At 45.9% G+C, this 26,213-nt stretch overlaps 1 protein-coding gene across 1 annotated transcript in view; it reads right to left on the reverse strand.

The window, feature by feature from the left end:
- Window positions 1–3,010: 3,010 nt before the first annotated feature.
- The window catches only part of PRKCH (protein kinase C eta), a 223,471-nt gene continuing 200,268 nt past the window's right edge, over window positions 3,011–26,213 (reverse strand). The window contains exons 11-14 of the mRNA XM_082649021.1: window positions 25,232–25,370; window positions 24,390–24,578; window positions 5,716–5,859; window positions 3,011–4,307 (exon numbers count right to left, since the gene is read on the reverse strand). Coding sequence (XP_082505147.1) covers window positions 4,161–4,307; window positions 5,716–5,859; window positions 24,390–24,578; window positions 25,232–25,370 — 619 coding nt within the window. The 3' untranslated portion in view covers window positions 3,011–4,160. The remainder of the gene's footprint in view (window positions 4,308–5,715; window positions 5,860–24,389; window positions 24,579–25,231; window positions 25,371–26,213) is intronic.

Consider the following 26,213-nt stretch of genomic DNA (forward strand, 5'->3'; position numbering starts at 1 on the left):
ATGTCTCCAGCTGTATCTGAGTCTTATCCCCAGGTGACATAAAATGAGAAGTAGGACACTGAGCCAGGGGCAATCACAGTGGGCTGCCTAGTCATTTTAAGTCAACACAGCCAGATTAAGCAATGAGGATGACCAAATCCGGGAATAAAGAGGACCTAAAGCTTTATGACGTTGGCCTGTGGTGTGGTCAAGGCCAGATCTGTGGCTGGAATATGTTTATGGCAATGTGAACCTAATTAAGATCAACAAATGATAAACGGGGCATTTTTATTTCACTCTTTTCTTTACTGCCAAGTTACATCAGCTCTGTAGCTGGAAACATGCAGCTGCCCGGGTAGGACTTGGGCTATATACCTCTTTCCTGATGATGCTGTACTACCAGCAGGGTGGATCACAAGGGTGGGTTACCAAAACACAAAGAAGCTCCTCCGGGAGGGGAGAGGAAGGGAACGGAACCCCTCACCCTGCACCCTTACCCTCAAGGCTCAGAGGTTACCGCAGGGGTTCAGACAGGGTTTACAGCATCCAGTCTGGGTTTATGACCCAGACTACCAGACTGTTTCCTCTTCCTTGGGGCGGCCCAAGTCCTGATTACGTCATTCTGACCTGCCCCAGTTCCTTTAAGGGGGTGCATGAGCAGCTCCAGGCCCTTGACATGCAAATCACACGGTTTCACTGCTGGTAAATGGTTCTGCAGACCGGCTGAGTAATACCATCCTGCCCAGCAGGCAGCTTATCTAGTGCTTTCTGCTAAATCCAGTTTACACCCTTTTTTTTTTTTTTTTTTTTTTGTGGTGCGCAGGCCTCTCACTGTTGTGGTCTCTCCCGTCGCGGAGCACAGGCTCCGGACGCGCAGGCTCAGCGGCCATGGCTCACGGGCCCAGCCGCCCCGCGGCATGTGGGATCTTCCCGGACCGGGGCATGAACCCGTGTCCCCTGCATCGGCAGGCGGACTCTCAACCACTGCACCACCAGGGAAGCCCTACACCCTTTTTATTGTTCTCAATACCTTACAAAAGTGGGAAAAATAAAATTGGCCTTAATAGAGGAATTTCAACAAATTGGGCTAAAACTAGGGACTCAGGAGTTAAACCGCCTTGTCCCAATCCTGACCCTACTGCTTTACTTGTGTGACTTTCAACAGGTTACTTAATCTCTCTTAATACCTCAGTTTCCCCAGTTGTACAATGAAGATGAGAGTACCCACCCCTTGGGGCACTGAATGAGTAAATACATTGAAAGTGTTTGCATCAGGGCTTCATACATAGTAAATGTGCAATGAATGTTAGCCATTAGTAAGTGAAAACCCCTTCTGCAGTCAAAGGATAATCAACACGTCAGAGCAAATGCTTTACGGTTTATTCTTTCAAATACTCAAGGCTGCATGTCTAACTTAGGTTGGCGTGGAATAGTTTGGGAGAGTAGGGACAAATGGGTGTCGGGAAGAGGGAGTAGGGTGATAAGGCCTGAGGATTTCTCAAGATTCCTGTTGCAAGAGGCGAGATGGTCTTGAGGGAGGGACGTGTCAGTGTGACCTCGTCTTGACCTCCATGGTACCTGCTGAGCTCAGGGAACTGGGCAGCCCCAGCAGACTCAGCACCTGCTGATCAAATGGCTTGTGGCCAGCCCGCCTCAGGAAGTGTGGACCTGTGGCCTTGTGATTCTCAGAAGGGATGCGAGGTTTAGGAGAACTGATGAAAGATGTGAAACAGAGCTCTAACCCTGGAGTCGGAGACTGAGCTTTAGGTCAATATCACGTACCTCCTCTCTCTCCTCACATAAAAGAGCGATGGGGATGAAGCGCTGGAAATCCCATCATTGCAGGCTTTGGCTGTTGGATAATCTGATAGGTCTGGAGTGATCTTAGAAGAATGGACTGAACCTGAACTGGGGGACCCAGGTAGCAGGCTTGAGAATAGATTGTGACGAGGGAAGCTGCTGAGTCTGGAAGATATTTGGGTCCTCTGTAGGCCTGTGATAATGGATTTTGTAAATGAACACGGGGGCCTGCTTTATTCTTTGTGGTTCTTTACACTGTGGAGTAAACCATAGCCAGCAGCTCATCAGCCCCACTGCTCTTCAGAGCTGCGAAGTCGCTACAAAGGCCAAAAAAAGTCCTCAAGTCAGAATGAGCCTCCCTTTCCAGAAGTCTGTTGGATCAGAACATCAAAGATTTAGACTCTAGACCGGATCCACTCTTTACCAAGTCTGAAACCTTTGGGTAATCAACTAACTCAGCTTCTCAGAGCCTCTCTTGTTCTCGTGTGTAAAATGTACCGTGGTATTCACACCGGAAATAGTGGTAGAACGAGCTGCTTGCCTCACAGGGATACTGGGAAGAGCTAGTAAAACTGCATGGGTGAGAGTATTTCTGCACTGCTAAGAGCTAAACATAAAGGGCGGCTCCTAGCTACTCTCTTCATTCGAGAGTCATTTTTCACGTTGGGATGCAACAAAGAATCCCCAACAGAGACCGTCACTTCTGCCCAGATACCCCTTGGCTGCTCTATAATTCCCAGTCCTGCTTGTAGTTAGAGGGAGGCCATGTTCTGGCCAATCTGGTGTGAGCAGAGGTGATGTGTGTCCCTTCTAGGAGATGTAGTTAAATAGTAAGCACCGCCTCCATCTCTCCCTTCCCTTGCTATGGCAATCTTGGAAGCTGCGTTATCAGAGGGCACAGTTATGAGTTGGAAGAGGGCCGTTGAACTTGCTCTCACTGGATGAGAAATAAGCAATTACTATGTCTAGCTACTAGGAGTTTGAGGGTTACTCTGTGGCAGCGATGCTTAGCAGTCATTACCCTGACTCAGAATGAAAGTTGTGGTTAGGAAGAGACAGGCCACGTTCATTTAAGTGCCTTACACAATGTGATGCCAACCTTTGCTCTCAGGACATTGCTTTGAGTCAAGAGTTCTAGCCATTCTGCTCAAAGCTTATTTTAATTACATATCTCCTCTCCTAGTGGGGATGGGACAAATCCTTCTGGACAAGAAAAATCCCTTTTGTTACAAAATGCATTTATTTCAGCCAGATAAAATTCTCCAACTGCATACATGGGTACATATTATAAGGTCCTTCTTTGATACATGTCCTGCTTACAAGAGCCATTTCTAATTATTAAAATGCATACCAAACAAACATCTTTGTCTCTTAAAATATAATTTAAATAAATTGCTAAGGTATAAGCCATAAGTCTGGTCATGGATGCGAGTGGAGTGCGATTCTTCAGTGATGAGTCCAGAGCAATATTGGCACATTGCCCCCATGATGAGATTCCACAGGTCAGCGAGCACCTGAGCTCACCTGCTGATTAACCTGCCGATTATGTGGATAGTTGCTGTTGGGGCATTGAGCTGCCTTCTGTGAAAAACGTTATGTGCAAAGTATGACGTAGGCAACGTGGAGAGGCCTTTCACAGAACGCAAATGCCATTCACGTAACTTAAGGATGAAAGCTTGGTGAAAGCAAGTCTGTTGTTTACACTGCTGGGTATTGCGGCCCCGTCTCACTGGGCACTCAATAAATATCTATTAAATGAAAGTAAGGATAAAAGAATAAGCTGTGGCCGTTGCCTTGGTGCCCATCTGTTGTCAGGAGGGGGCTTTAAGTTATGAGCTTTATGGACACACTTTTTTGTTCAGAGTAAATTGTTCTATTTGGAAGCCATCCCTTTCCTTCTCTTCAAGTTCTTCCTTAGCATTTACAGACTTCTTGCAGAAGTCTGCCAGTATTCGGGGCTCAGTGGCTTACAGAAGAGCCCGGCACTCCATACAAAGTCTAGGTTTGTCCCTTGAAGTAAAACGCCTGATTGATTGGCTCAGAAGTTCTAGGATCTGATTTATTCTTCACACCTTTTCTCCTTTTGGCTCCTGTTAATCTCCCGAACCCCAAGTAGCTATGGAAACTCAGAGGCTGAGCAGTGTATTTCTTCATGAAATCTCATTTCAGTATCAACTGTTTCCAGGACCATGGCTCCCTCAGGACTTGAAATACTGTAGTTGATCTCTTGACGTTCCGTCCTTCACAGAGTTCTCCACCTGCTCCCTGAAGGCAAGGTTCTTGTTCTAAGGCTGATGCTGAGGAGTTCCCCACAAAGGAAATTCCTGGAAAATCTCTATCCCCTTTTGATTCTCATGCCATCTCTCCCATTCCCCATACGGCTATGGATGCAATTCTGGAGAGACAAAGGAAAAGTTTCTAAACTCATCCTGGTTAATCATAGGAAGATGTCCCTCATCAATTGGAGTTAAAGCTGGTTCTTCCTTTATGAAGTCGGGGTCAAAATTACTGACGTCTTCTCGGGATTTCTGTCAAAAAGGAAACAAGGGAAATTTCAGATTCTATGCACTTGAGGTTTAGTCATCTTCCACAGGACTTAGCCCATTTCAATGAGTTCAGAGGCCTGCCCTGCAGCTCTCTCGGTAGTGTTATTCACAGTTATGACGATCGGTTAAACAGTGTTTATACTACTTCTACTGCATTGTGTATTACTAGGGCATTTGGTAACCGCCAATTCACTAACCCCACAAAAATCTTGCTGAGCAGGCCAGCCTTAGGTTGGGAAACTGAAAAATTAATGTGCTCACCTGACCCAGCCAGCTGGTTCACCCTCCCCATTTCACTGAGGTACCACTTCTCAGCAGGCCTAATGGAGAGGCACATAAACCAACAGAGGTAGAGCAAAGTCACGCTTGCCCCACCTCCTGTCTTACAAAGGTCTAGATGCTTGAAGAGATTTTCTTGAAAGACTTCTTGGAAATGCTGAGTTTAGGGAACAAATGCCTCTCACTTTACTCAATAGTCAGATTCATTCTGCCCTGCTGGCAAAGCTTTCCCTCCTCCCAGAGGGGCTGGCAGGGGGATGTCCATTAAAGGAAGTGGCTTTGTCTCTGTGTCGCAACCTAGCAGGCTGTTACAGATGAAGCTAATGACGCTTGGAAATGTGTATTTTACATCTTCATAAACTAACGCTGGAGAGATCATTTTTACCATTGTGAGACCTCCTACTTCTCTTCCTTGAGTCAATGATAGTTTTCTCTCTGCCTTTGAGCACCCCTCGTCCCCCTAACTCTTGAAGTACTGCCAGCCCAGCTTCTCTGCCTTCCCATTGTGGTTCTCTTGACCCACCCATGAGAAGGAGCTTAGCTCTCAGACCGAGAGCTGGACCACCCTCAGGAACGCCACCCCACTCAGCTGCCTCACTTCCTAGTGAGGTGCTCCCAGTATTTCCTAGTCAAAGAGGACTCGGCCTGTTCTGCCCTGAGCCCTGTGCTGCAGTAGCTGTTACAGACCTGAGCTCTCCAAGCCAGGGAGCCAGGCTTAGGGCTTTGAGGAGCATTCCATGGCCTCTCTACTTTCTTGGGGGCTTGGGAAAGGCACCCTAAGGAGCGTAAGGAAAGCAGCTAGGAACAACGTTGGGGAAACCTGGAAAGTTTCAAGCCTTCTTAGACCCCAGGAAATTTTAAATTAAGAGAGGATGGGGCCAGGGCAAGCAAGAGGTAAAAACTTTTGGAGAAGTAACCCTGGCACACACACACACAGAGACGTTGCCTCAGGGGCAAGGAGCCCAGCCTCCTCCTGGGTGAAGTACCTTGCAGAGCGGCAGGCTGAGCTTCCGGTCTGATCATTCCCCAGGGGACCACCGGGCTGCTCAGTGAAACACTGAGACGTTTTAAGAAAGAAGAAGGTCTACTAAGGTGGTCTTGGACAACTTACAATTCTGGGTCTGAAAGGCGGTTCTACTTGGCGATGGTTCAGCTGGGTCCAGTCGATTTCCTTAAAGAAAGGATGTCGCAAGATGGCATGCTCGCCACCCAGACTCGGGCTGCCCAAGCGCATAGTGGGGTTCTTGGTCATGAACTGAGAGGGAGAGAAAGAGAGTCAATCATTCAATCCTAGACAATAAGTATGTCACAAGACGGTAGGCATTCGCTCTGGCAGAAGAGCCGATGTGAGGTTTTCCGGCTGATCTGGCTTAACCGGCTGAATTTTCCCAGCGGCACAGCCACCATGAATCATCCCGTAAAGGCGCAATTTTCCTTTACACGAGGCGCAAATTGCTCATGTGTATTTATGGCCTTCCCCACTTCCATTTCAGACGTGGCACCGAAAATAAAACCGAGGGGCCCGGTTTTCTGTCCTGTAAATACCATGTATATTTTTTTTCCTCTTTAAAGAAAAGAAACGCTTTATAAAATAGTGTGCTTTTCTCTAGCACTGCAGTTGTGGACAGCCGGCATCTTATGAATGGGGCTACTTTTCAGAACAGCTGTGCCATTCTTCTGAGAGACCCAGCCAGCCGGCCAGGATTCCCACTCTCTGACAAGACCACAGAGAGAAGAATGAGAGTCATTTTTCTGAAGAGCTGTGTGAAGAAGCCGCAAGGGTGAAAAACTTAAAGTTCTGTGTTCGGGCTCCAGGAAAAACAAAGTTGGCCGCTTTTATTATGCAACAAAGATATCACAGTTTTGAGTGAAAAGTTTTTTTCCTTTGAGATGCTCCCTTCTCTCCTGCCCCTCCATTTTGAAATGTCTCATAACTGGGACTCTTGCCACATAGTCCAAAATTTAAAAGCACTGCCATACATTCAAGGAATGTGTGTATATAAATCCTCTGTATTTATATCAGTTGGGCACTTCCTCGCAGCTGAGCTCCTATCAAGATGTTTTGGGCTAACCCTCCTTTCCCAGAGTGGTCAATAAAGGCATTCTGATCGTATCCTGACCAAAGACCAGTATAGGATAATTCACTTTTCATGGCCAGAATGTCATTTTCAATTTTAAAGACACATAAGCTAATTTCCCATTATCAAAAGAAAATTGCCTTGGATAAGAACTTTTTAAAAACTTTCAATCAAGTTATCTTTAAATGAATTTATAACAGTCCCCAAGAACCCCTTTCCAAGTCTGATTTATGAACACAAAAGTAATGATGTGTTCATAGAAATGGCTTTGGAGTGGAATTTACACAGTATTTTGGAAAAAATCTTGAAGGTGCACACAAGAAAGGGTAGGGTTGGGAGGTGAGCAGCCCTGCCATGTCAGGTGTCCAAAGCTGCAAGACCTCGTGGATTGCTTCAGGTGAACGGGATCAGGTGGAGGGAGGAGGCTGCCGAAGTCCCTAAGCAAATCTGACAGGACAGACCTCATAAAATGCTAAAAAAGCTTCCAAGGGGAGCCAGTAAAAACTGAAGACACGGATGGGGTTTAATGGTTTCTCCTCTTTCCTAGAGACAAGGAATGAAAGGCCTGGTGGCGCTGAATTGGGACGTGGAGCTCGAAAGTAAAAGCAGCTTTCAGAGCTCCACAGCAGTTAGCACTCTGGGCACGCACGGTGATCAGCGTAGACTTAGGAAATATATCTCATAAACAACTCCGCTCTGAAAGAGCTAGGAGCTCATGCTGCGTGGGCTCTCCCCAGATAAGTCTGTGCAACTCAGAAAGGCAGGGGAAAATAAATATACAAAAGAAATGAGTAGATTCTCTCCTTAGGAAAGTCAATAGGATACAATCCCTGATGGAATAGCCATGTCTATTCTAAGAGCTAATTAACAAAAACAAAAAATGCTGCAAAAAACTCAAGCTACAAGGACAGCAGAACAGACCCAGATGGCTTGTGGGAAACTCCCAGGCCTGCCAACGGTGCGAGCAGAGGACACCTTGTGAATGTGTGAGTACAACTTGTTCTTCTGGGCAAGAGGAACAGTGTGGGGCTCTTGATGCCAGGGTGGCAGAAGCCCTGGTGTCTGAACAACTTTGCCCATTTTTCCCTGCCCCGGCACGCAAGCCAGCCTCCCAAGGGGCACCGTGGAAAAGCACTGCCCAAGGAACAGGAGACCAAATAGTGGCTGCTCTCCTCTATAAACTTCATCCCTGGGAATGGAGTCAGGCAGAATGGCCCTTTCACTAGCTTATGCTTAGAATTCTGATAAATCCTTTCAAATAACCAAGCAGTTTTGTTTTTTGTGGTACGTGGGCCTCTCACCGTTGTGGCCTCTCCCGTTGCGGAGCACAGGCTCCGGACGCGCAGGCTCAGCGGCCATGGCTCACGGGCCCAGCCGCTCCGCGACATGTGGGATCTTCCCGGACCGGGACACGAACCCGCGTCCCCTGCATCGGCAGGCGGACTCTCAACCACTGCGCCACCAGGGAAGCCCAGCAGTATTAACTTTGGCTGTATCTAAAGGGCTCAAGATATTCATTCTCCACATAAAAAAATTCAATTTACAAAGGTTTGTAGGTGTCTATGCAAGGCAGTGCACTAGGCCTCATAGGGGGTGGGTACATGGATGACAAGGACAGTGTCTCCCCCCAAGAAGGAGCTGATCAAGAGAAGGGGCCGAGGCAAGCACACTTTATCTGTAACGCAGCTGGACGAAAGGAAGAGAGACACTGCCAAGTGCAGCGGGAGCTTCGGAGAGAGACTGGGAAAATCGCATTGGGGGCTGGTGGTGAGAGGGCAGGCGATGGCCTCCCAGAAGAGATGACAGTTGCTGACATGAGGCAGATACATAGAATTAACAGAGCCAGGAAGGAAGAGGGCAGTCACGCCTGAGAACGCAGTTGGCACAGTGGTAGGCAACCACCGGCCACGTTGGTGAGGGAGCCTATAGGGTGGTAGGGCTGCCGTGAAAGGACGGCCGAGGAACTGTGGGGCAGCCAGCAGGACCCGACGAAAGCGTACGAAGAGGTGAATGACGAGAGCTGCCCTGTGACCCAGGGATGACTCTAGCCACGATGGGATGGAAAAATCCCTCATGGAGGGGTAAGAGATTTGTGGGTAGGGGGCTGACTAGTTAGGAGGCTGAGACGACAGCCGAGAAGACACGACAAGTCTGGAAACTAGATTTTCTGGTTAGTGTAAAGGAAAAGAGGGGCGCAGGTCCTGGGGAGCTTGTGGAAGAAAAATGAGCACATTCCACACTGCCTGGAGCTGGGGGGAAGGGGCAGGAGGACAGCCAGGTCCCAGGGTCCTCTCCGGCTGTTGAGGGACAGAAAAGGATAACAAAAGAGAGACTGATTATTGTTGGGAGTATTAGTGTTAACAGAAGTATAGTAGTAGTAGCGGTAGTAACTTTGGTCAAAGGGATGAAAACAAAAACATCTACCATTTCTCAAGGTCTTGCAGATCTGGGAGGTTGGTGAGCTCAGCTTTGCATCTGAGATGCGCAAACATCCTCCAGGAGCTGACTAGCCCTGTAAGCCTGGGGTGCAGGCCAGGGTGAGAGGTCTGACACCTAGGGCCATCACCGTTTGGTGAGAAAGAGCTGATGCTGGGAGGACAGAGGTGGAGGGAGAGAGAATAGAACTGAGAGCAGCTCCAGGCCACAGACATTTTATTTGGCCCACATAGAGTGTTTCTAAAATCATTTTAACTACTTGTCAAACATTTAAAAAGTAGCAAATGTCACATCACACACATGAAAGTCAAGTTTTCCAAATTCCCTTGGAAGATGGAATATTCTGGAACATTGGACCTGCACTTCTTCTTGGTGAAAATGACCTGGAGTTGAGCAGTGGCTGCCTCATTAGCTGGGGCGGGTGACCCCCTGTTCCCACCACTCCCCTCGGCCTCATACCTGGCTGGCTCCCCGCATGCCTGAGCCCTGGCTCCGAGCCCTGGCATAGGGTGGAAAGAAGGCCGGGGTGGCAGCAGGAGCTCATGAGAAAGCCAGAGCAGGATGAAGACCACGGAACAGAAACCAGCACAGGGACCATTCCGGGCAGGAGGAGGGGTGATGGGTGGTGCTGAGGGCGTGGAAGTCTGGGCGGGGAGGGTTATAGCTCCTCTGTGACTAACCCCTCCCTCCTACAAAGATGCAGAGGTGGGAAGTTCAGGGAACACTGAACATCAGTCCCAGGCCTGGAATCTTTCACAGTACATGTCGGTGGAGGGGTATGGGGTTGGGGACAGGAGGGGTTCACTGCCCTAGGCCAGGCCCAGGACTCGCCTTAAACACGGTGTTCCTGCTGCTGTGATGGTGACGGCACGATCCCGTTGCAGAAAACTTCCTCTGTTTGCTTATGCCCCTACTGGGACCCGAATGCCAAACAAGTTAACAACCGTGGCGTTTACAGCCATCACTCAGCTGTGTCTAAGGTCATACTGAAAGCTTGCCTCACCTCAACTGACCTTCTCCCCGACTGTGGTCCCAATGGGGAAGTCAGCCAAAGAGGAAAATAAAGTGACTCCATGGAAGATTCTGGACACATTTACTAAAGGAAGCAGAATGGCTGCTAGGGTCAATGAAAGCACGTTATAAGCCGCAAAGAGGGAGGAGGCCAGGGTGGAAAATCTGATTCCACCCCGAATGTAAGTCTCCAGCTAACTGGAGAGCAGGGGCAAGAATGTGTGGACTCGTTTCATATTCCCCTTCCTCCTGTGGCCCTCGTGAAAGTGGAATTTCTCTAGAGGATCCAGAAGGAATCAGAAGCACACCTGCCCAGAGAATGAGAAACAACAGTTCCTTCAAGGCCGCAGAGAAGGCATGACCACAGGGGAAAGCAGTCATCCAGGCACCTTCCTGAAGAAACATAAGCAATGCAGGCCAGGTCTGTACAGGAATGTCCTGCCAAGCCTCCAGCCAGCCAGGGACGGATCATAAAGGATATAAGAGCTCCTCTGATATGGAGGGCCCAGAGGGGAACTGGTGAGGCCCTGCAGCTTCACTGCTGTGTCTGGATGCCAGTTCTCCCATTGATGAGCTGTGTGACTTTGGACAAATGTATTAACTTCCCTGGACCTCAGATTCCTCAACTATAAAATGGAGACTTTTCTGTATATCCTAATATGATAATGAGTAAATGAGATAATCAGTGTAAAATACCTGGCACAAGAGCAAGCCTTCAACCAAAGCTAGTGAGTTTCAGCAAGATCTTGTTAAACCACTTGGAGGGCCACCCTGTCCGACCTAAAGACAGGGGTATGGACTGAAAAGCCTCTGAGAGATGAACATCTGAGGTGAGCCTTGGCCCCGAGGCTTATCTGGCTCTGTCTCTCTCTCTCTCATACTTTGCAGCCAGGAAAAGGAACCAAGGTCTGTTTCTACCTTCACAGCCCCAGACTCCAACAGGGGGGTGGTAGTGATGGTCTCAGTGAAAAACAATTTTTCTGACAGCAAAGATTTCTAAAGACAATTGAAAGTAAGAATACAGATGATACGCAGGTTTTAACGTGCAGTTGTATCTGCTTTCACAACAGAAGGGAAGTGCTGAGCGCAGGGTGAAGGGTGCAGTGCAACACTTTCCTATAATTCTGAGGTCAGCTATAGCACTTGTCACGTCTTGTGGGCTCTGCTACACCTGAGGCGGCTTTGGTTTTGAGTTTTCAGATGTTCCAGAGGATAGAGTTCAAACTCACCCCATGTTAACAATGTGTCTAGAGATAACAGGGTCCAAATGTACTCTAAAACTCATTCAAACGTAGGCAATGACTACAAGTATATTTCCTTCCAAAATCTGATTTCATAGGAAGAGGACTAGTTATATAAATAGGGCCATTAATCTAACGAGATTTTCTTCCAGGAGAGAGAGAACACTGTATTTTCTACTTAACAGATGGATTTGGCTGTTGGGCAAACAAAAGGACCTTTTCCTTTCATTCAACTTCGGACCAAAGGGCAGAGAGTTAGCAGATAGTGCTGGTAAGCATGCCATAGGACATCCCCATCAGTATTCCAGGGAGATGCTCCTAGTCAGGAAGAAGGAATTTTATGACTCTACAGAGAGTCCTGAGGAGGGAGTGCAGAGAAGGAACACAGGACACAGAACAGAGTATGGTTCACGGCCATGAAGGCCACCCTGGGGTGGATAAAATGCATGCTTGTGTATGTTGCAGCCTCCTGTGTCTCTGTGTTTTGCCACTATCACAGGTAGAGTCTGACCTCGTTACGAAGACTAGTCAGCAACCTTCTCCTCTCATACCCCTTCCTGCCAGCTGCGGTGGTGGGCATACAGCTGGCAACCACCAGTGCCAGCCACATTTCTCCAAAGAAGACATAAAAATAGCCAAGAGGCACATGGAACGATACTCAACACTGCTAATTATTAGAGAAATGCAAATCAAAACTACAATGAGGTATCACCTCACACCAGTCAGAATGGCCACCATCAGAAAATCTACAAACAATAAATGCTGGAGAGGGTGTGGAGAAAAGGGAACCCTCTTGCACTGTTGGTGGGAATGTAAATTCATACAGCCACTATGGAGAACAGTATGGAGGTTCCTTAAAAAACTAAAAATAGAGCTACCATATGACCCAATTCCACTACTGGGCATCTACCCTGAGAAAACCATAATTTGAGAAGATACATGCACCCTAATGTTCGTTGCAGCACTGTTCACAATAGCCAGCTCACGGAAGCAACCTAAATATCCATGGACAGAGGAATGGATAAAGAAGATGGAATATTACTCAGCCATAAAAAAGAACAGAATAATGCCATTAGTAGCAACATGGATGGACCTAGAGATTGTCATACTGAGTAAAGTAAGCCAGACAAAGATCATATGCTATTGCTTATATGTGGAATCTAAAAAAATGGTAGAAATGAACTTATCTACAAAACAGAAATCGACTCACAGATGTAAAAAACTAACTTCTGGTTACCAGGGGGGAAAGGGAGCGAGGGATAAATTGGGAGATTGGGATTGTCATATACACACTATTATATATAAAATAGATAACTAATAAGGACCTACTGTATAGCACAGGGAACTCTACTCAGTATTCTGTAATGACCTGTATGGGAAAAGAATCTAAAAAAGAGTGGATATATGTATATGTATAACTGATGAACTTTGCTGTACACCTAAAACTAACACAACATTGTAAATCAACTATACTCCAATAAAAATTTAAAAAAAATAGGGAAACTGAGGAACAGACCCACCTGGAACCTGCCCCAGGCCACACAGTTTGGGAGCAGTAGAGCTGAGATTTGAAGCCAGGCCTATCTAACAGTAAAAGCCTTTGCCCTCAGTCACTATGCTAAACCTCTTTTTGAGGTTTACCAATCTTCTCATTTGGATTGTGGATGAAAGAGCAGTGACAGGTCAGGAGCAATCCTGGGATGATGCCCAGGTAAGAATGCACAGCACTGTGTGTGTTTACCTATGCTGTACTTCCTTTGCTGGCCCACAAGCTATTCTTCTTTCTCTGACTCTATGGAGGGAGAAGGGATGGAGATGTACACCCAGAGCAGGTGCTAAGAGAAGGGAGAGAAAAGGAATAGTCTTGAACCCAAGGAATCCTTCATTCTGACCACCTGGTTTTATTTCCAACAACTGGGGTCTTTATATTGGAGAAGAAAAGACAGATGCCACTGTTGATAGTTTCAAATAATGGAAGTGCTGTTGGCCAGAAGAGACGGTTCTAAATGGGAGAAATAAGTATGGGGAGTGGAAGTTAAAGGAGTGTATGTAAGGATGTCATAAGGAAAATTAAAACAAAAATTTCTAATACTCAATGCCATTCAGTGAGAGAAGGCGCTTCCCCGGGAGGAGCGGGACTGTCTTACTGGAGACACTGAAAGAACCACCTGAATGACCCATCTGTCGTCAGGTGCGAGGGGAGAGCAATGTCCTCCAGGCTCTGTGCCTACATCAACAGTCTACAGTCGTATCCTTTCTTCTCTATTTGGAATTAGAAAACTTTTGAAGATAACTGTACCTCCCTCAGCTGAAGATGCCATGTTTTCCTTGGGTCTGAAGCGGACTTGCTTTATAAAAATGAAATAAAACATGTTTAAGCTGATCTCCAGAGCTAGTTACTGAAGGAGTGGGCAGGTGCGTATGTAAGTATATTTGAACACACCAACGGATCAATGTCTTACCTGAGCCACATCAGAATATTCTGTGAGATATCTCCAGAGACGGTCTACAGTGCACTTCATTCCCTCCTAATGGAAACAAGTACAAAAATGCCCTGTCCTCTTTCTCTTTCTGCACTGGGGCAGGAATAGTGCTAAAATCTGTTGCAGGTTTGTTGGCTATATTTTCCATCCTGTCTCTGATTAGAATCCAGCAGCCTTTACATGGGCATATACTTATTCCTTATCAATGCTCTTAACACTCTGCCTTGCCTGTGTTTTATACTCATTATAGCTTCCCCTGAAACCCAAGCCATCTCAGTAGCTTCACTAAGGTCATCTGATAACACTGGTTAAAAAAAGTTTAAGATCAGAGATGAGTCTCAGAGACAGAAGCCCAAGGTCGGGCCCTTGTGCCAATGCCAGTGTTGTTGGCCAAGAAGGTTTTATTCCTGGCAAACCAGACCCGAGCATCTCTGACTAATGGTGAGGGTTTCACTGCTCTCCAATAACTCCCAAGTGTTGAAGGAAAAGGAAGCTCACCTGATAGCTGTGATCCCCCAAAGTGCAGCTATTGAAAGGAAGCAAGTGCTAAAGAAGGATCCTCCAGAGGCGTACTACACAAGGTCTTTATTTCCTCCCGATGAAACCCAGGGCAACACCCTTCTTTATCCTGGATACACATTATCTTGGGTGTCCAAACCAAACCTAAGCACCACCTGCTAAAAGTTAATGCTCTTTGATCACTGGAAGGGACAAATGAAAGAAAACAAAGTGCACTACTTAGAGTTTTTAAGTGTGTTCCTTAGAGTTTTTCCAACTTAAAACAAAAAGCTCTTCTGACCCGCAGGCATCAGTTAGCAAACCCCTACATAGAAGAGATTTCCATGCTCATTTTACAAAACCTGATATCTTTATGCTTCTATCTGAGATAGGAAGATTAAAGAGTCATGTGGTATTAATACTTCATTAAAAAAAAAAATTCTTCACGCTGCTAGTCACAGATAAAATGTAAGTTTCCTAAGAATAGAGGTCCTAAACAATCTAAAATGGGGGAAGGAAGTTGAGAATAGTAACTTTAATAAAATGATAAAGAATGCCAAAAATGAAGCCTCTAGGAAGATCAGTATTTTTCTGTTTTCTGCCAACACTAGCCTGGCCTATCTGTGAATAAATGGTCCATTTCTGAAGGTGTTAGTTTCAGTAAGAAGCCTGAAGCTCCATTTCCTCATATGGGAACTCCAGTCCCGGCAAAGGGCAGGGGCTGCCAGGCTTCATGTTAACCATCCTCTTTTTAAAGGACCTTTTAGTAACTTACTTTTGGATTTTCCCTGTAACGCTATTTCAAAAATTGGCTCTAACGATGGAGAGCTGGGTCCTCTGCATGACCCTGGTCCCAGTTTTCCCTCCACTTCCTCAGCCCCCTCCTGGCTGACCACCTTTGGCTGCTGCCTTGACCATTCCAATCTTTGCCAGGAGGGGAGGAGGAAATGCAGAGGATCAAGCCCAGTGCCGCTCTGGTCAATTGCCTGGTAACAGATGTGAGACACACTCAGGGCTAAAAGAGGATCCCAAATTACTTGTGGTTCCTTCTCTGTACACAGAGGCAGACGAGACTCCTGCAGGCAACGCACAGAGGATGAAATCTGATAGGCGTGATGACAGATAAGCCCACATGCAAACACACAGCTTAATTTCTGTAAAGCTTAGGAGCGAAAGCATGCTATAATCTCCTTCTGAGGCCAAGTTTACAATGCCTCCCGAACTGACAAAGGTGACTCAGGAGAATGCAGCAAACTCCTTTCAGCACTTATTTAACCTGGCCACCTGTGTGAGCCCCGAGAAAAGGGCGTTGACCTCACCCAAGTCAGCACTGGCGCCTTGTGATCTCTCACCGGAGATGATTTAGCACAAAGGCATGCTCACCTCAGAGACAGAGGGCATCACCTTCCTAAGCTCTGGGGACTCACGAGGACTCCCTCAAGTCTTTCTGGAGCTGATGAGGCCAAAGCTCAGCGCAACTGCAGAACCTCTAAGCAAACCGTACATTTTCGTCTGTGTCATGATTATTCACGTTTTGGGATAATTCAGTGCCAGTTTAGGAAACTCGGTAACATGGTGGCCAACAGAAAACGTGTATTTATACCAAAACCAAGTAAAAAAAAAAAAAACAATTAAAAAATCATCTTTAAGGTCAGCAATCTAGAAAGTCTAGGTCTGTTTTTCACACACGAGTGTGTATCTTTATGTATCTTTCCTGTGCTACCTTCTGTGGGTGTTGCCAGTTTTTACAACCTGTTCTCTGAGGGGGGAGGGGAGGATGGTCTTGCTTTTGGAACATGCACGTGTGAGCATTTAACACACACACCCCTTCACAGCGAAGATGAGACATGAGAGACAAAAGGACAAGCAAGAAAAAGTCTTCCGCTGTACATTTTGGGGTGAATACTATGGTTATTTTCAGCTGTCAGGATCACTGGTTAATGACTTGGGAATTTTTTCAAGTAGAAAACTGGGCTAAAAGCTGTGTGCCCCCCTCGCCTCCTCCCGCAACTCTGTGCTCCGTGGGGAGTGTTCTCACACGCGAGTTCTCAGCTCTCTATCCAAGCTCATGTGAAATTTGGGAGGACTTTTGAGTTTTGGGTGTATGGCTACCCAATCTTGGGGGTGGGGGTAAAGATGATGATGGGAAGGGTGAGAGGAAGGAAAGTAATACTGGGTTAGGAGTTACACTGGGTAAGATGTTGGTGCCCATCCTGTTCAACCCCTCACTCTCCTTGAACGACAGACAAGAACACCCCTCACCCCGAATTCAGAGGACGCACTGACGTTATTATACCATACGAAGCCCCCAGGTCTTGAACATCTATGACTCTCTAGTGTTACATAAATGGGCATCCAAACAGCTTCTACAGACAGGGAATGATAATAATACCTTCTACTTAAAAAGGTAAGAAGGCATTCAGAAAGCATTTCCTTCTGAAGGGAAGAAACAAAAGGGCAAGTAAACTATCCAGCAGACACCAGTTCCAGGAACAGTGCTGACCTTACGTTCCAAAGAGAGGATCATCAGGAAATCTCAGGAAGCCAAGGAGAGACGACCCACCATGCTGATTCGGTGGTGAGAACGGATGTGAAGGGCTGGCTCGGGGATCTTGGCTTTCCTGCCTCTCTGGTGGGGAAGGATCGCACACAGAGGCGAGGGCCGCAGCGTGGGCAGAGCTCACCAATGGGTGCTTGCTCCTTCTCTGTTTATTTGTTAAAAATCTTTCTTTGGGGTGCACTCAGGTACTCAACTTGGGGGTTGGGGAGTGGGGAGTGGTAAATTAGGAGTTTGGGATTAACAGATACACACTACTGTATATAAAATAGAAAAATAGGGGCTTCCCTGGTGGCGCAGTGGTTGAGAATCTACCTGCTAATGCAGGGGACATGGGTTCGTGCCCTGGTCCGGGAAGATCCCACATGCCGTGGAGCGGCTGGGCCCGTGAGCCACAACTACTGAGCCTGCGTGTCTGGAGCCCGTGCTCCGCAACAAGAGAGGCCATGATAGTAAGAGGCCCGCGTACCGCGATGAAGAACCGCGATGAAGAGTGGCCCCCACTTGCCACAACTAGAGAAAGCCCTCGCACAGAAACGAAGACGCAGCACAGCAAAAATAAATAAATAAATTAATAAACTCCTACCCTCAACATCTTTAAAAATAAAAAATAGAAAAATAACAGGACCTACTGTATAGCACAAGGAATTATAGTCAATATCTTGTAATAACCTATAATGGAAAAGAATCTGAAAAAGAATATATATATATATATATAATATATATATATATAAGTGAATCACTTTGCTGTACACCTGAAACTAACATAACATTGTAAATCAACTACAATTTTAAAAAGGTATAAGAAAAAAAATGCATAATTGGAAAAAAAAAGGCTCCTGGGAAAACAGAAATACAACTCTCTCCAAAATAAAAAGCTAACACAGCCTCATGTACAATTAAGTGCTTAATAATCTTGATGATGTTGGTGGATTGTTCAAAGGGAGGATGAAGATAATGACACCTCTCAGCGTGCTGTAAAATTACTACTCATAACATAACAATACTAATAACTACTCCTGTATTGTGCACACCACTTTGAAAATGCTTTCATGGGTGCTACCTCATTTGAAGTGGGTACTGTAGGTGTTAACATCATTGCGTTACAGAGGTACAGACTGGAAAGCAGTGGCAGGAGTAGAATGAGGTCTCATGATCCTCAGACCAGTGTGTGCTCCTTCCATTCTACTGTGTGAGGTTGGTTCACCTCTCAGCCTCAGCTTCACCTACCAACCAGGGAGTTAGACAAAGTGTGTTTTTTGTTTTGTTTTGTTTTGTTTTTTGCGGTACGTGGGCCTCTCACTGTTGTGGCCTCTCCCATTGCGGAGCACAGGCTCCGGACACGCAGGCTCAGCGGCCATGGCTCACGGGCCCAGCCGCTCCGCGTCATGTGGGATCTTCCCGGACCAGGACACGAACCCGTGTCCCCTGCATCGGCAGGCGGACTCTCAACCACTGCGCCACCACGGAAGCCCTAGACAAAGTGTTTTTAAAGATCCTCCATCTCTGAAATTCTGTGTTTATGTTTCTAATAGTCACCAAGCTCCATGACAAGTGATTACAATCCAAAACAGCATGCACGACTTCCTCACAGTTTTGGGGACTATGTAAGACACTACCCAGCGGAGTCAACATTAGGAACTTTTTTTTTTAGTTGAAATATCCTTGATTTACAATGTTATATCAGTTTCAGGTATACAACATAGTGATTCAAAATTTTTATAGATTATACTCCATTTATAGTTATTATAAAATATTGGCTATATTCCCCGTGTTGTATAATATATTCTTGTAGCTTGCTTATTTTATACATAGTAGTTTATACCTCTTAATCCTCTACCCCTTTCTTGCCCCCTTCCCTCTCCCCACTGGTAACCACTAGTTTGTTCTCTATATCTGAGTCTGTTTCTTTTTTGTTATATTCACTAGTTTGTTTTATTTTTTAGATTCCACATATAAGTGATATCATACAATATTTGTCTTTCTCTAACTTATTTCCCTAAGCATGATACCCTCTAGGTTCATAACATTAGGAACTCTTGAAGTCACTAAGCTCCCAGAATCACAGGTGGTCACAAAATCCTTGGCAAAGGCCTGAAGTCTGTATTTTTAAAGAAAGCAGTGTACCTTACCTTGATCTGGAATTACACAACAAAATGAAAGCTTGTTCAGGGTCCTTAAAAACATTTCAACTTACCTACCTCCTAATAGATACTTCCCCAAGCTCTCGGTTTTCTGGCCAAGGACCATTTGCTCCTGAACCTGGCTAGCACTACTCAAAAGTTATTGCGAGCATCAGTTTCTGGGGAAATCACACTGTAAAACCACTGGCCTATTTCACCACAAGTAAAACTAGCAGATGAGCTGCAGATTGAGATGTTTACACAACCTGAAGTCATTCCTTCCTGACCTCCTCTTCCACTGTCACCCTTTCAATACTGGTGTCCCCAGGCCTTGTCCTCCTTTTACTCTTCACCCTCTCCCCCAGGCCATGCCTTCTCCCCTGTTCTCACTACCATGCTACAGTGGTCACCTCCTACCTCTCTCCTGAGCTCCAGACCTATGTGACCAATTGCAAGGAACAGACCACTTTCTGAATGTCTCCCCAACCCCTCAGAGGTCCCATTTCCTAAACTCATCTTTCCCAGCCCCTACCCTGCACCTAACACACCCACGGCGGAACTGGTGACTGGAGTTCTTTGAACACGCAGGCTGCCTCTCCCCTCCGAGGCTTTGCACAAGTTGTTTCCTCTGTCTAGAATACCCTTCTCCCCCTTGTCAACCCTACTGAACCCTTATTTGTTCCTCAGCACCCAGCCTACATGCCGCTTCCTCTGCCTTGTCCTTATGTCATTTCCCTGTCCCTGACCCCAGAGAGAGTTTTGATCATTCCTCCTCGGCAGCCAGCTAAGTATCCGTTTACGTGTCCTCATTCCTACGAGGCTGTGAGCAACAGAAGAGGCCGTGTCTTTTCAGCTTTGCTTCCCGGCACTTAGCGCAGGCCAAGCCAAGGGAAGGCATCTGACAAGTATTTGCCGAATGGAACTAGACAGGGATCCTAATTCCCTAAAGTATCAGTTTCTCCTTCTACCGTCACAGGCTCAACTCAGGTCAAAAGAGAAAGATTCAAATGCACAATCTTTAAATAACACTAACATGGTTATCACAAACGTTATATCTTACTTTACGGAAAGTTAAAGAGGTGGCAGATTCTTGCTCTGTGGGTATTAAGTACACAGGACCCTGGTCACTTCCTCCAGTGGCTCATGCTTCTAGGACAAGTGGAAATCACATCAGGGAGTAATCTGGGTGCTAACACGTGGTGCTCTAAGGGTACAGGACACTTATTAATGAGACGTAGAAGAAAAATGGGGAAAGGCCAGGTGTAGCTAGCTTAGGACCCTGGACTGGGAGTCAGGAAGAGCTGGATTCTGACCCCAGGGTTTTTTCCTTACTGTGGTGTAATACACAGAACATAATATTTACCGTCTTAACCATTTTTAAGTGTACAGTTCAGTGGGATGAAGTCTATTCACATGGTTGTACAACCATCACCACCCTCCACCTACAGAACTTCTTTCATCTTCCCAAGCTGAAATTCTACGTCCCTTAAACCCTAGCTCTCCACCCACCCACGCCGCCAGCCCTCGGCAACCACCATTCTGCTTCTGTCTCTATGAATGACTATTCTAGGTACCTCCTGTTAGTGGAATCACACATTTGTCCCTCTGTATTTGGCTTATTTCATTAAGCATAATTCATTCAAGGTTCATCCAGGTTATAACGTGCATCAGAATTTCCTTCCTTTGTAAGGCTGACTAACACATTTTGTTTATCCATTCATCTATTGATGGACACTTGGGTTGCTTCCACCTTTTAGATATTGTGAATAATGCTATGAACATTGATGTACAAATGTGTTCGAGCCCCTGTTTTCAATTCTTTGGGATATACAACCAGAAATGGAATTGCTAGGTCATATGGTACTTCTACGTTTAATTTTCTGAGGAACTGCCTGCTAGATTACTTTCCGCAGTGCCTGCATCATTTTATATTCCCATGCGAGTTGCGCAAGGGTTCTAATTTATTTGTTTGTTTTAAGTAATGTGCTGAATGGTCTTTGGTGAGTCACAATTTCTCTGGACCTCAGTTTCCTCATCTATTAAATGAAGGAATTTTAATGGATAATCTCTTAGGTTTCTAGTAGCAATTAAAAAAAAACTGTAATGGTCTAATTGAATCAAGTTGCAATTACAGCCAGAAAGCAGTTTAAATCGTTTCCTAATACAATAAATAGAGTCATAATTTTTCAGAGAAAAGGGCAAAGGATCTAAAAATACACCCAGGGCTTCCCTGGTGGCACAGCGGTTAAGAGTCCGCTTGCCAATGCAGGGGACAGGGGTTCGAGCCCTGGTCTAGGAAGATCCCACATGCCACGGAACAACTAAGCTCATGTGCCACAACTACTGAGCCTGCGCTCTAGAGCCGGTGAGCCTCAACCACCGAAGCCCGCATGCCTAGAGCCCGTGCTCCGCAACAAGAGAAGCCACCGCAACGAGAAGCCCGTGCACCGCAACTAAGACTAGTCCCCGCTCGCCGCAACTAGAGAAAGCCCACGCGCAGCAACGAAGACTCAACGCAGCCAAAAAATAAATTAACTAATTAAAAAATAATAAAAATGCACCCAGCTCTCACTGATGACAGTGGAGGCTGCTTCCTGAGCACCTACTCTGTGCTCAGCACTGTTCCAACTGTCCTCCACGCATTATCTCAGAGCCTGAGGGTACAGATGTGGAAACCGAGGAGCGGCAAAATTGTGCCATCTTCCCGAGGTCCCACAGCCAGCAGGTGAAAGCGTCAATATCTGCCCTCGGACAGCGCTGCTCTGGAGGCAGGTTCCTCACCACCACGCCCTGACCCTTTGCTCCTGGGTGCTTCGCCCCAAGTCTTCAGTGCTCTTCCCTGTTTTCTGTCTTGTCTTTGATCACACTTCTGTTTAGATGTCTCAGTCCTCTGCCAAGAACAGCTGAATTTCCTCAGCTACAGCATTGAAGCTTTTTATTTTTAGGTCTGGAGGCTGAAATGTACAAAACTGTCTCAGAAATCCTCTCGGTGACTGTTTTTTAGTAATTTTCTCTGACACCTTTTCCAGTGTTTTCCAGAAAATCACTTTTAAGGTACACTCCTTGAAGGAGGAAGAAACAGAATGCTTACTGTGTTCCTGTGTGGTTTACATATGCATTCACTGCATCTGGGCAGTAACCCTATGACATGGATTTTATTACCTCAATTTTATAAGATTTTATGAGCAAGGACACGGAGATTCAGAGAGGTGTGTTAGCTCATCAAGGTCACTCAGCCAGAATGTAACAGAGCTGGGAGATAAGACCGCCACGGGGTGAAACCCAAGCTGCTTCCTAGGGGGGAGACTCCCGGCAGAACACAGAGAGCCACTTAGGAAAATCAGTGCTCGGCCAGTGACACACCATGACCCGCTACCATGACCCGCTGAGCTGCTAGCATTAGAAAGGGGCCAAAATAAAGGGAAGTGAAGAGGTTCACAGCTTCGCAGAAGGAAGTAGAGGGAACAACTCAGTCCACACTGAAGAGTAGATTCTCTTTAGGCACCAGAGGCTCTGTTTTCTCCCAGAACAAAGATTGTGGAGGGAGGATGTTCCTGGATAACATATATTCTAGTTACCAAAAATATTTCTATATACATCAAAGATATAGTTTAAAGTAATCGGGGGAGGGATAAATTAGGAGCTTGGGATTAACATACACACACTACTACATATAAAATAGATAAACAACAAGAACCTACTGGACGGCACAGGGAACTCTACTCAGTACCCTGTAATAACCTATATGGGAAAAGAATCTGAAAAAGAATGAATACATGTATATATATATAACTGAATTACTCTGCTGTACACCTGAAACTAATACAACATTTTAAATCAACTATAATAAAAGTAAAAAAAAAAAAAGCAATTGGATTTATCTGGTTAAGAAGAAACCATCTTAATAGTTCCATATGATCTTAACATTGCTTAGTGCCTGTTCTAGGTTTTACAGGGATTGAGTTAAAAGGGATGAAATCTAGGTCCCAGATTTAGTCAGAAAGAATTCTCTTAAGAGGATTCTAAATGCCAGAAAGAGGTTGAGGACTCCTAAAAACTGGAAATAAAAAAATTGAGAGAAGCAGATGTGGGTTAATGTTCAACTCAAACGATGATGTGGTCTCTAAAGACCACCGTAGAGGATTCTCAGGGACAATCATCCCATCAGCCCCAGGACACAGTGATCTGTATACAAAATGTCCTTAAAATGACACTAATTATATGACTGGAGATTTCTTTTTCTTTTTTTTTAAGATTTTTTATTTTTTGATGTGGATTTGATTTTTAAACCATTCAATAAGACTTTACTGAATTTGTTACAATGTTGTTTCTGTTTTATGCTTTGGGTTTTGGGCCATGAGGCATGTGGGATCTTAGCTCCCTGAGGAGGGATCAAACACATACCCCCTGCATTGGAAGGTGAAGTCTTAACCACTGGACCACCAGGGAAGTCCCTATGACTGGCAATTTCTAAAGAGAGACAAGTCTTTCACCAGCATGGCTAATTAGTTTTTTTGTCTCAAATCACTGGAAAGGATATGATTTGAGCAAAGTAATTCTTATCCCATAGATACTATCCAGGAGAGAATGGATTGTTCTGAGTTTTCCCTATTTGAAGAATATTCATCTTTATTCCTCCTATGCATTTAGTGGGAAATAATACCTGATTTTCTAATACAGAACTGACCCAAATGATATGTTATTCTCTCATTACATGTTACTTTCTTATTTTCAACATAAAGCATCAGATCCACTTTCTTCCACACTTGAAAATAAGGCTTCCAGCACAATGCCTTAAAAGCACGAATGAAAGACTTTTTCAGTGTGATATTCTACACTGCACCTGAATCCTGGGCCTGGCACCTGACTTGCACAAGGATAACATGGAAGCAAATGAGATCTTGCACAACTTTGGAAAACCTCTCTTCTCCTCTCCCAGCACTACGGGAAAGGCCCCTTCATCCTTCGATGTTGCCGACAGAAACACAATCCGTATCGAAACAACCAGGAGTGCTGTTCACATGACCCAACGGCCTTATGTGTCCCGACTGGATGAAGCGGGAGCATCACTTCACCTACACTGAAGCCACAAGTGCTAGAAATACTTGATATATGGCAAACAATGCTATCAACTGCTCATGCATTGGCTCCAAAATAACTATTGTGTAAGAGAAAAAAAACAGCCTGAGAAAACCCTGCTTCTTTGATTCTACAGATTAAAACACAGATTTCAGTTAGAGCTGGTAGCTTCCTGGCGGGTGGTATTCAAAAACAAACCAACCAACCCGAAGCCCAAGAAGCACACTCGTCAAGCTGGTTTGCAGTAGTTCAAAAGCTGGCCGAGCGCACCCAACTTACAGATTTCAGGATCCCTGTGGCATCTTCATGCAGCCACGTCGGGTAGATCACTTCATCGTTCAGTATGGCTTCAAAGAGGTCATCTTCGTTCTCTGCTTCGAAGGGCGCGTGGCCACACAGCATCTCGTAGAGCAGCACGCCCATTGCCCACCAATCCACCGCGGGCCCGTAGAGCATCTCCTGGAGGATCTGTGCATAGGGGTAATGTGAGAAGAACTTCGTGCATCTGATGAACAAATGCATCATTAATGACGAAGGAAAAGGATGGATTAGGAGGTGAAGTAAAACAAGGGAGTTTCCTGCGTTGGCATACGTGTTTCATTCCATCTCTAGAGGGTGGTCTGTTCTCCCTGGGGTCAATTCAGAGGCCTTGTCATCCAGGTGATCAAACATCTATGGCCTGCTTAGGCCAAAGTCATAGTATATGCAGATCCAAACCGGAAAGGGTTTTGGAACTGTATCTGTGGGCTCACTCACTCCTATGGGAAAGATTCAAGAGCTTGTCTTTATTTCTGCTAAATGGGGCTGGGATCAAAGCAACTGAGTAGAGGCAAAGAAAAAAATTAAATAGCTGTGCCTGGAACGTACTTTGTCCTCATTCAGGGCTAAACCCTAAAGCAACTGCAAAGTTTACAAAACTTTTTGACTCACATTTGTATCGGGAGGAACCAAGGACGTTTTCAGCCATCATTCACCCAATGAGCCACAAAGGAGTCTGGAGGCGTCAACTTTCAATGCCGCCCACCAGGCTGCAGCACATCAATGCAGCCTGTGTGGCTTTTCTGACGGGGCTGCTAGAGAGCCTGGATTTCCAAAGCTGCTCAAGGAGCAAGCACACTCACCTCTGGAGCAATGTAGTCGGGTGTGCCGCAGAAGGTGGCCGTGGTGACCCCGTTACAGATCCCCTCCTTGCACATTCCAAAGTCTGCCAGTTTACAGTGACCCTCGTGGTCCAAAAGTACATTGTCCAGTTTCAGATCTCTGCAAGAAACAAAAAGCAGCATGTGGTGGGGCAGCCAGGCCCCACGCCATCCACCTGGCTGAGCTGGGTCACGGGATGGGAGATCACGCAGCTGGGAGAGCTTTCTGCACACACCCTTCAAAGGGAACACACTTCCTTGTGTTATCTGGAGAACAAATTTGGATCTGCTCTTGACGTTTGCCTCATGGTCCCTAGACGATGGTTCCATCTGAATGGGCTAACCACATATCAAAACACAGGCTGCCCATTAGAAACTGAGAACGTGACTTCCAGGCTTCCCACTTACCTTAAGCCCATGAGACATCCACCCACCCGCCCCCTGTTCTCTGGCATCTATCTCTGCCCACTGGACTTCACTCAGTGAACATTCCGGAGCAAGTGGCCACTGTGTGGCACGGACTGTGATAGGCATGAAGAGTACAGACGATCCTTCTTCCTAAGGAACTCACAGTATAATGGGGAGACAAATATTTGCTAGACTGTAAGCTCCATGGAGGAGGGACCAGGTCGGTTTTGTTCACCATTGTGCCTAGCATAGTGCACTCAATAAATATTTGTTCAAAATGTATACATATAGATGTGTGTGTATAGAGATACACACACATGCATACACACACACACACACACACACACGGGGGAGGGAGGAGAGGAGAATGAGAAGGGGGTTGGGGAGGGAGACAGAACCAACTGTTGTATAATACAAGTGGCACAAAGGAAGTATGAACCGAGCGCTGTGAGAGAAACACAAGAAGGAACAATTCATTCCTTCTAGTGGGAGGGGAGAGGGACATTTCCACAGTAGAAACAGAAATTGAGCTGGGTCTTAAAACATGAGTCAGCAT

Source organism: Grampus griseus, assembly GCF_964374135.1.
Source record: "Grampus griseus genome assembly, chromosome: 2".
NCBI lineage: Eukaryota > Metazoa > Chordata > Mammalia > Artiodactyla > Delphinidae > Grampus > Grampus griseus.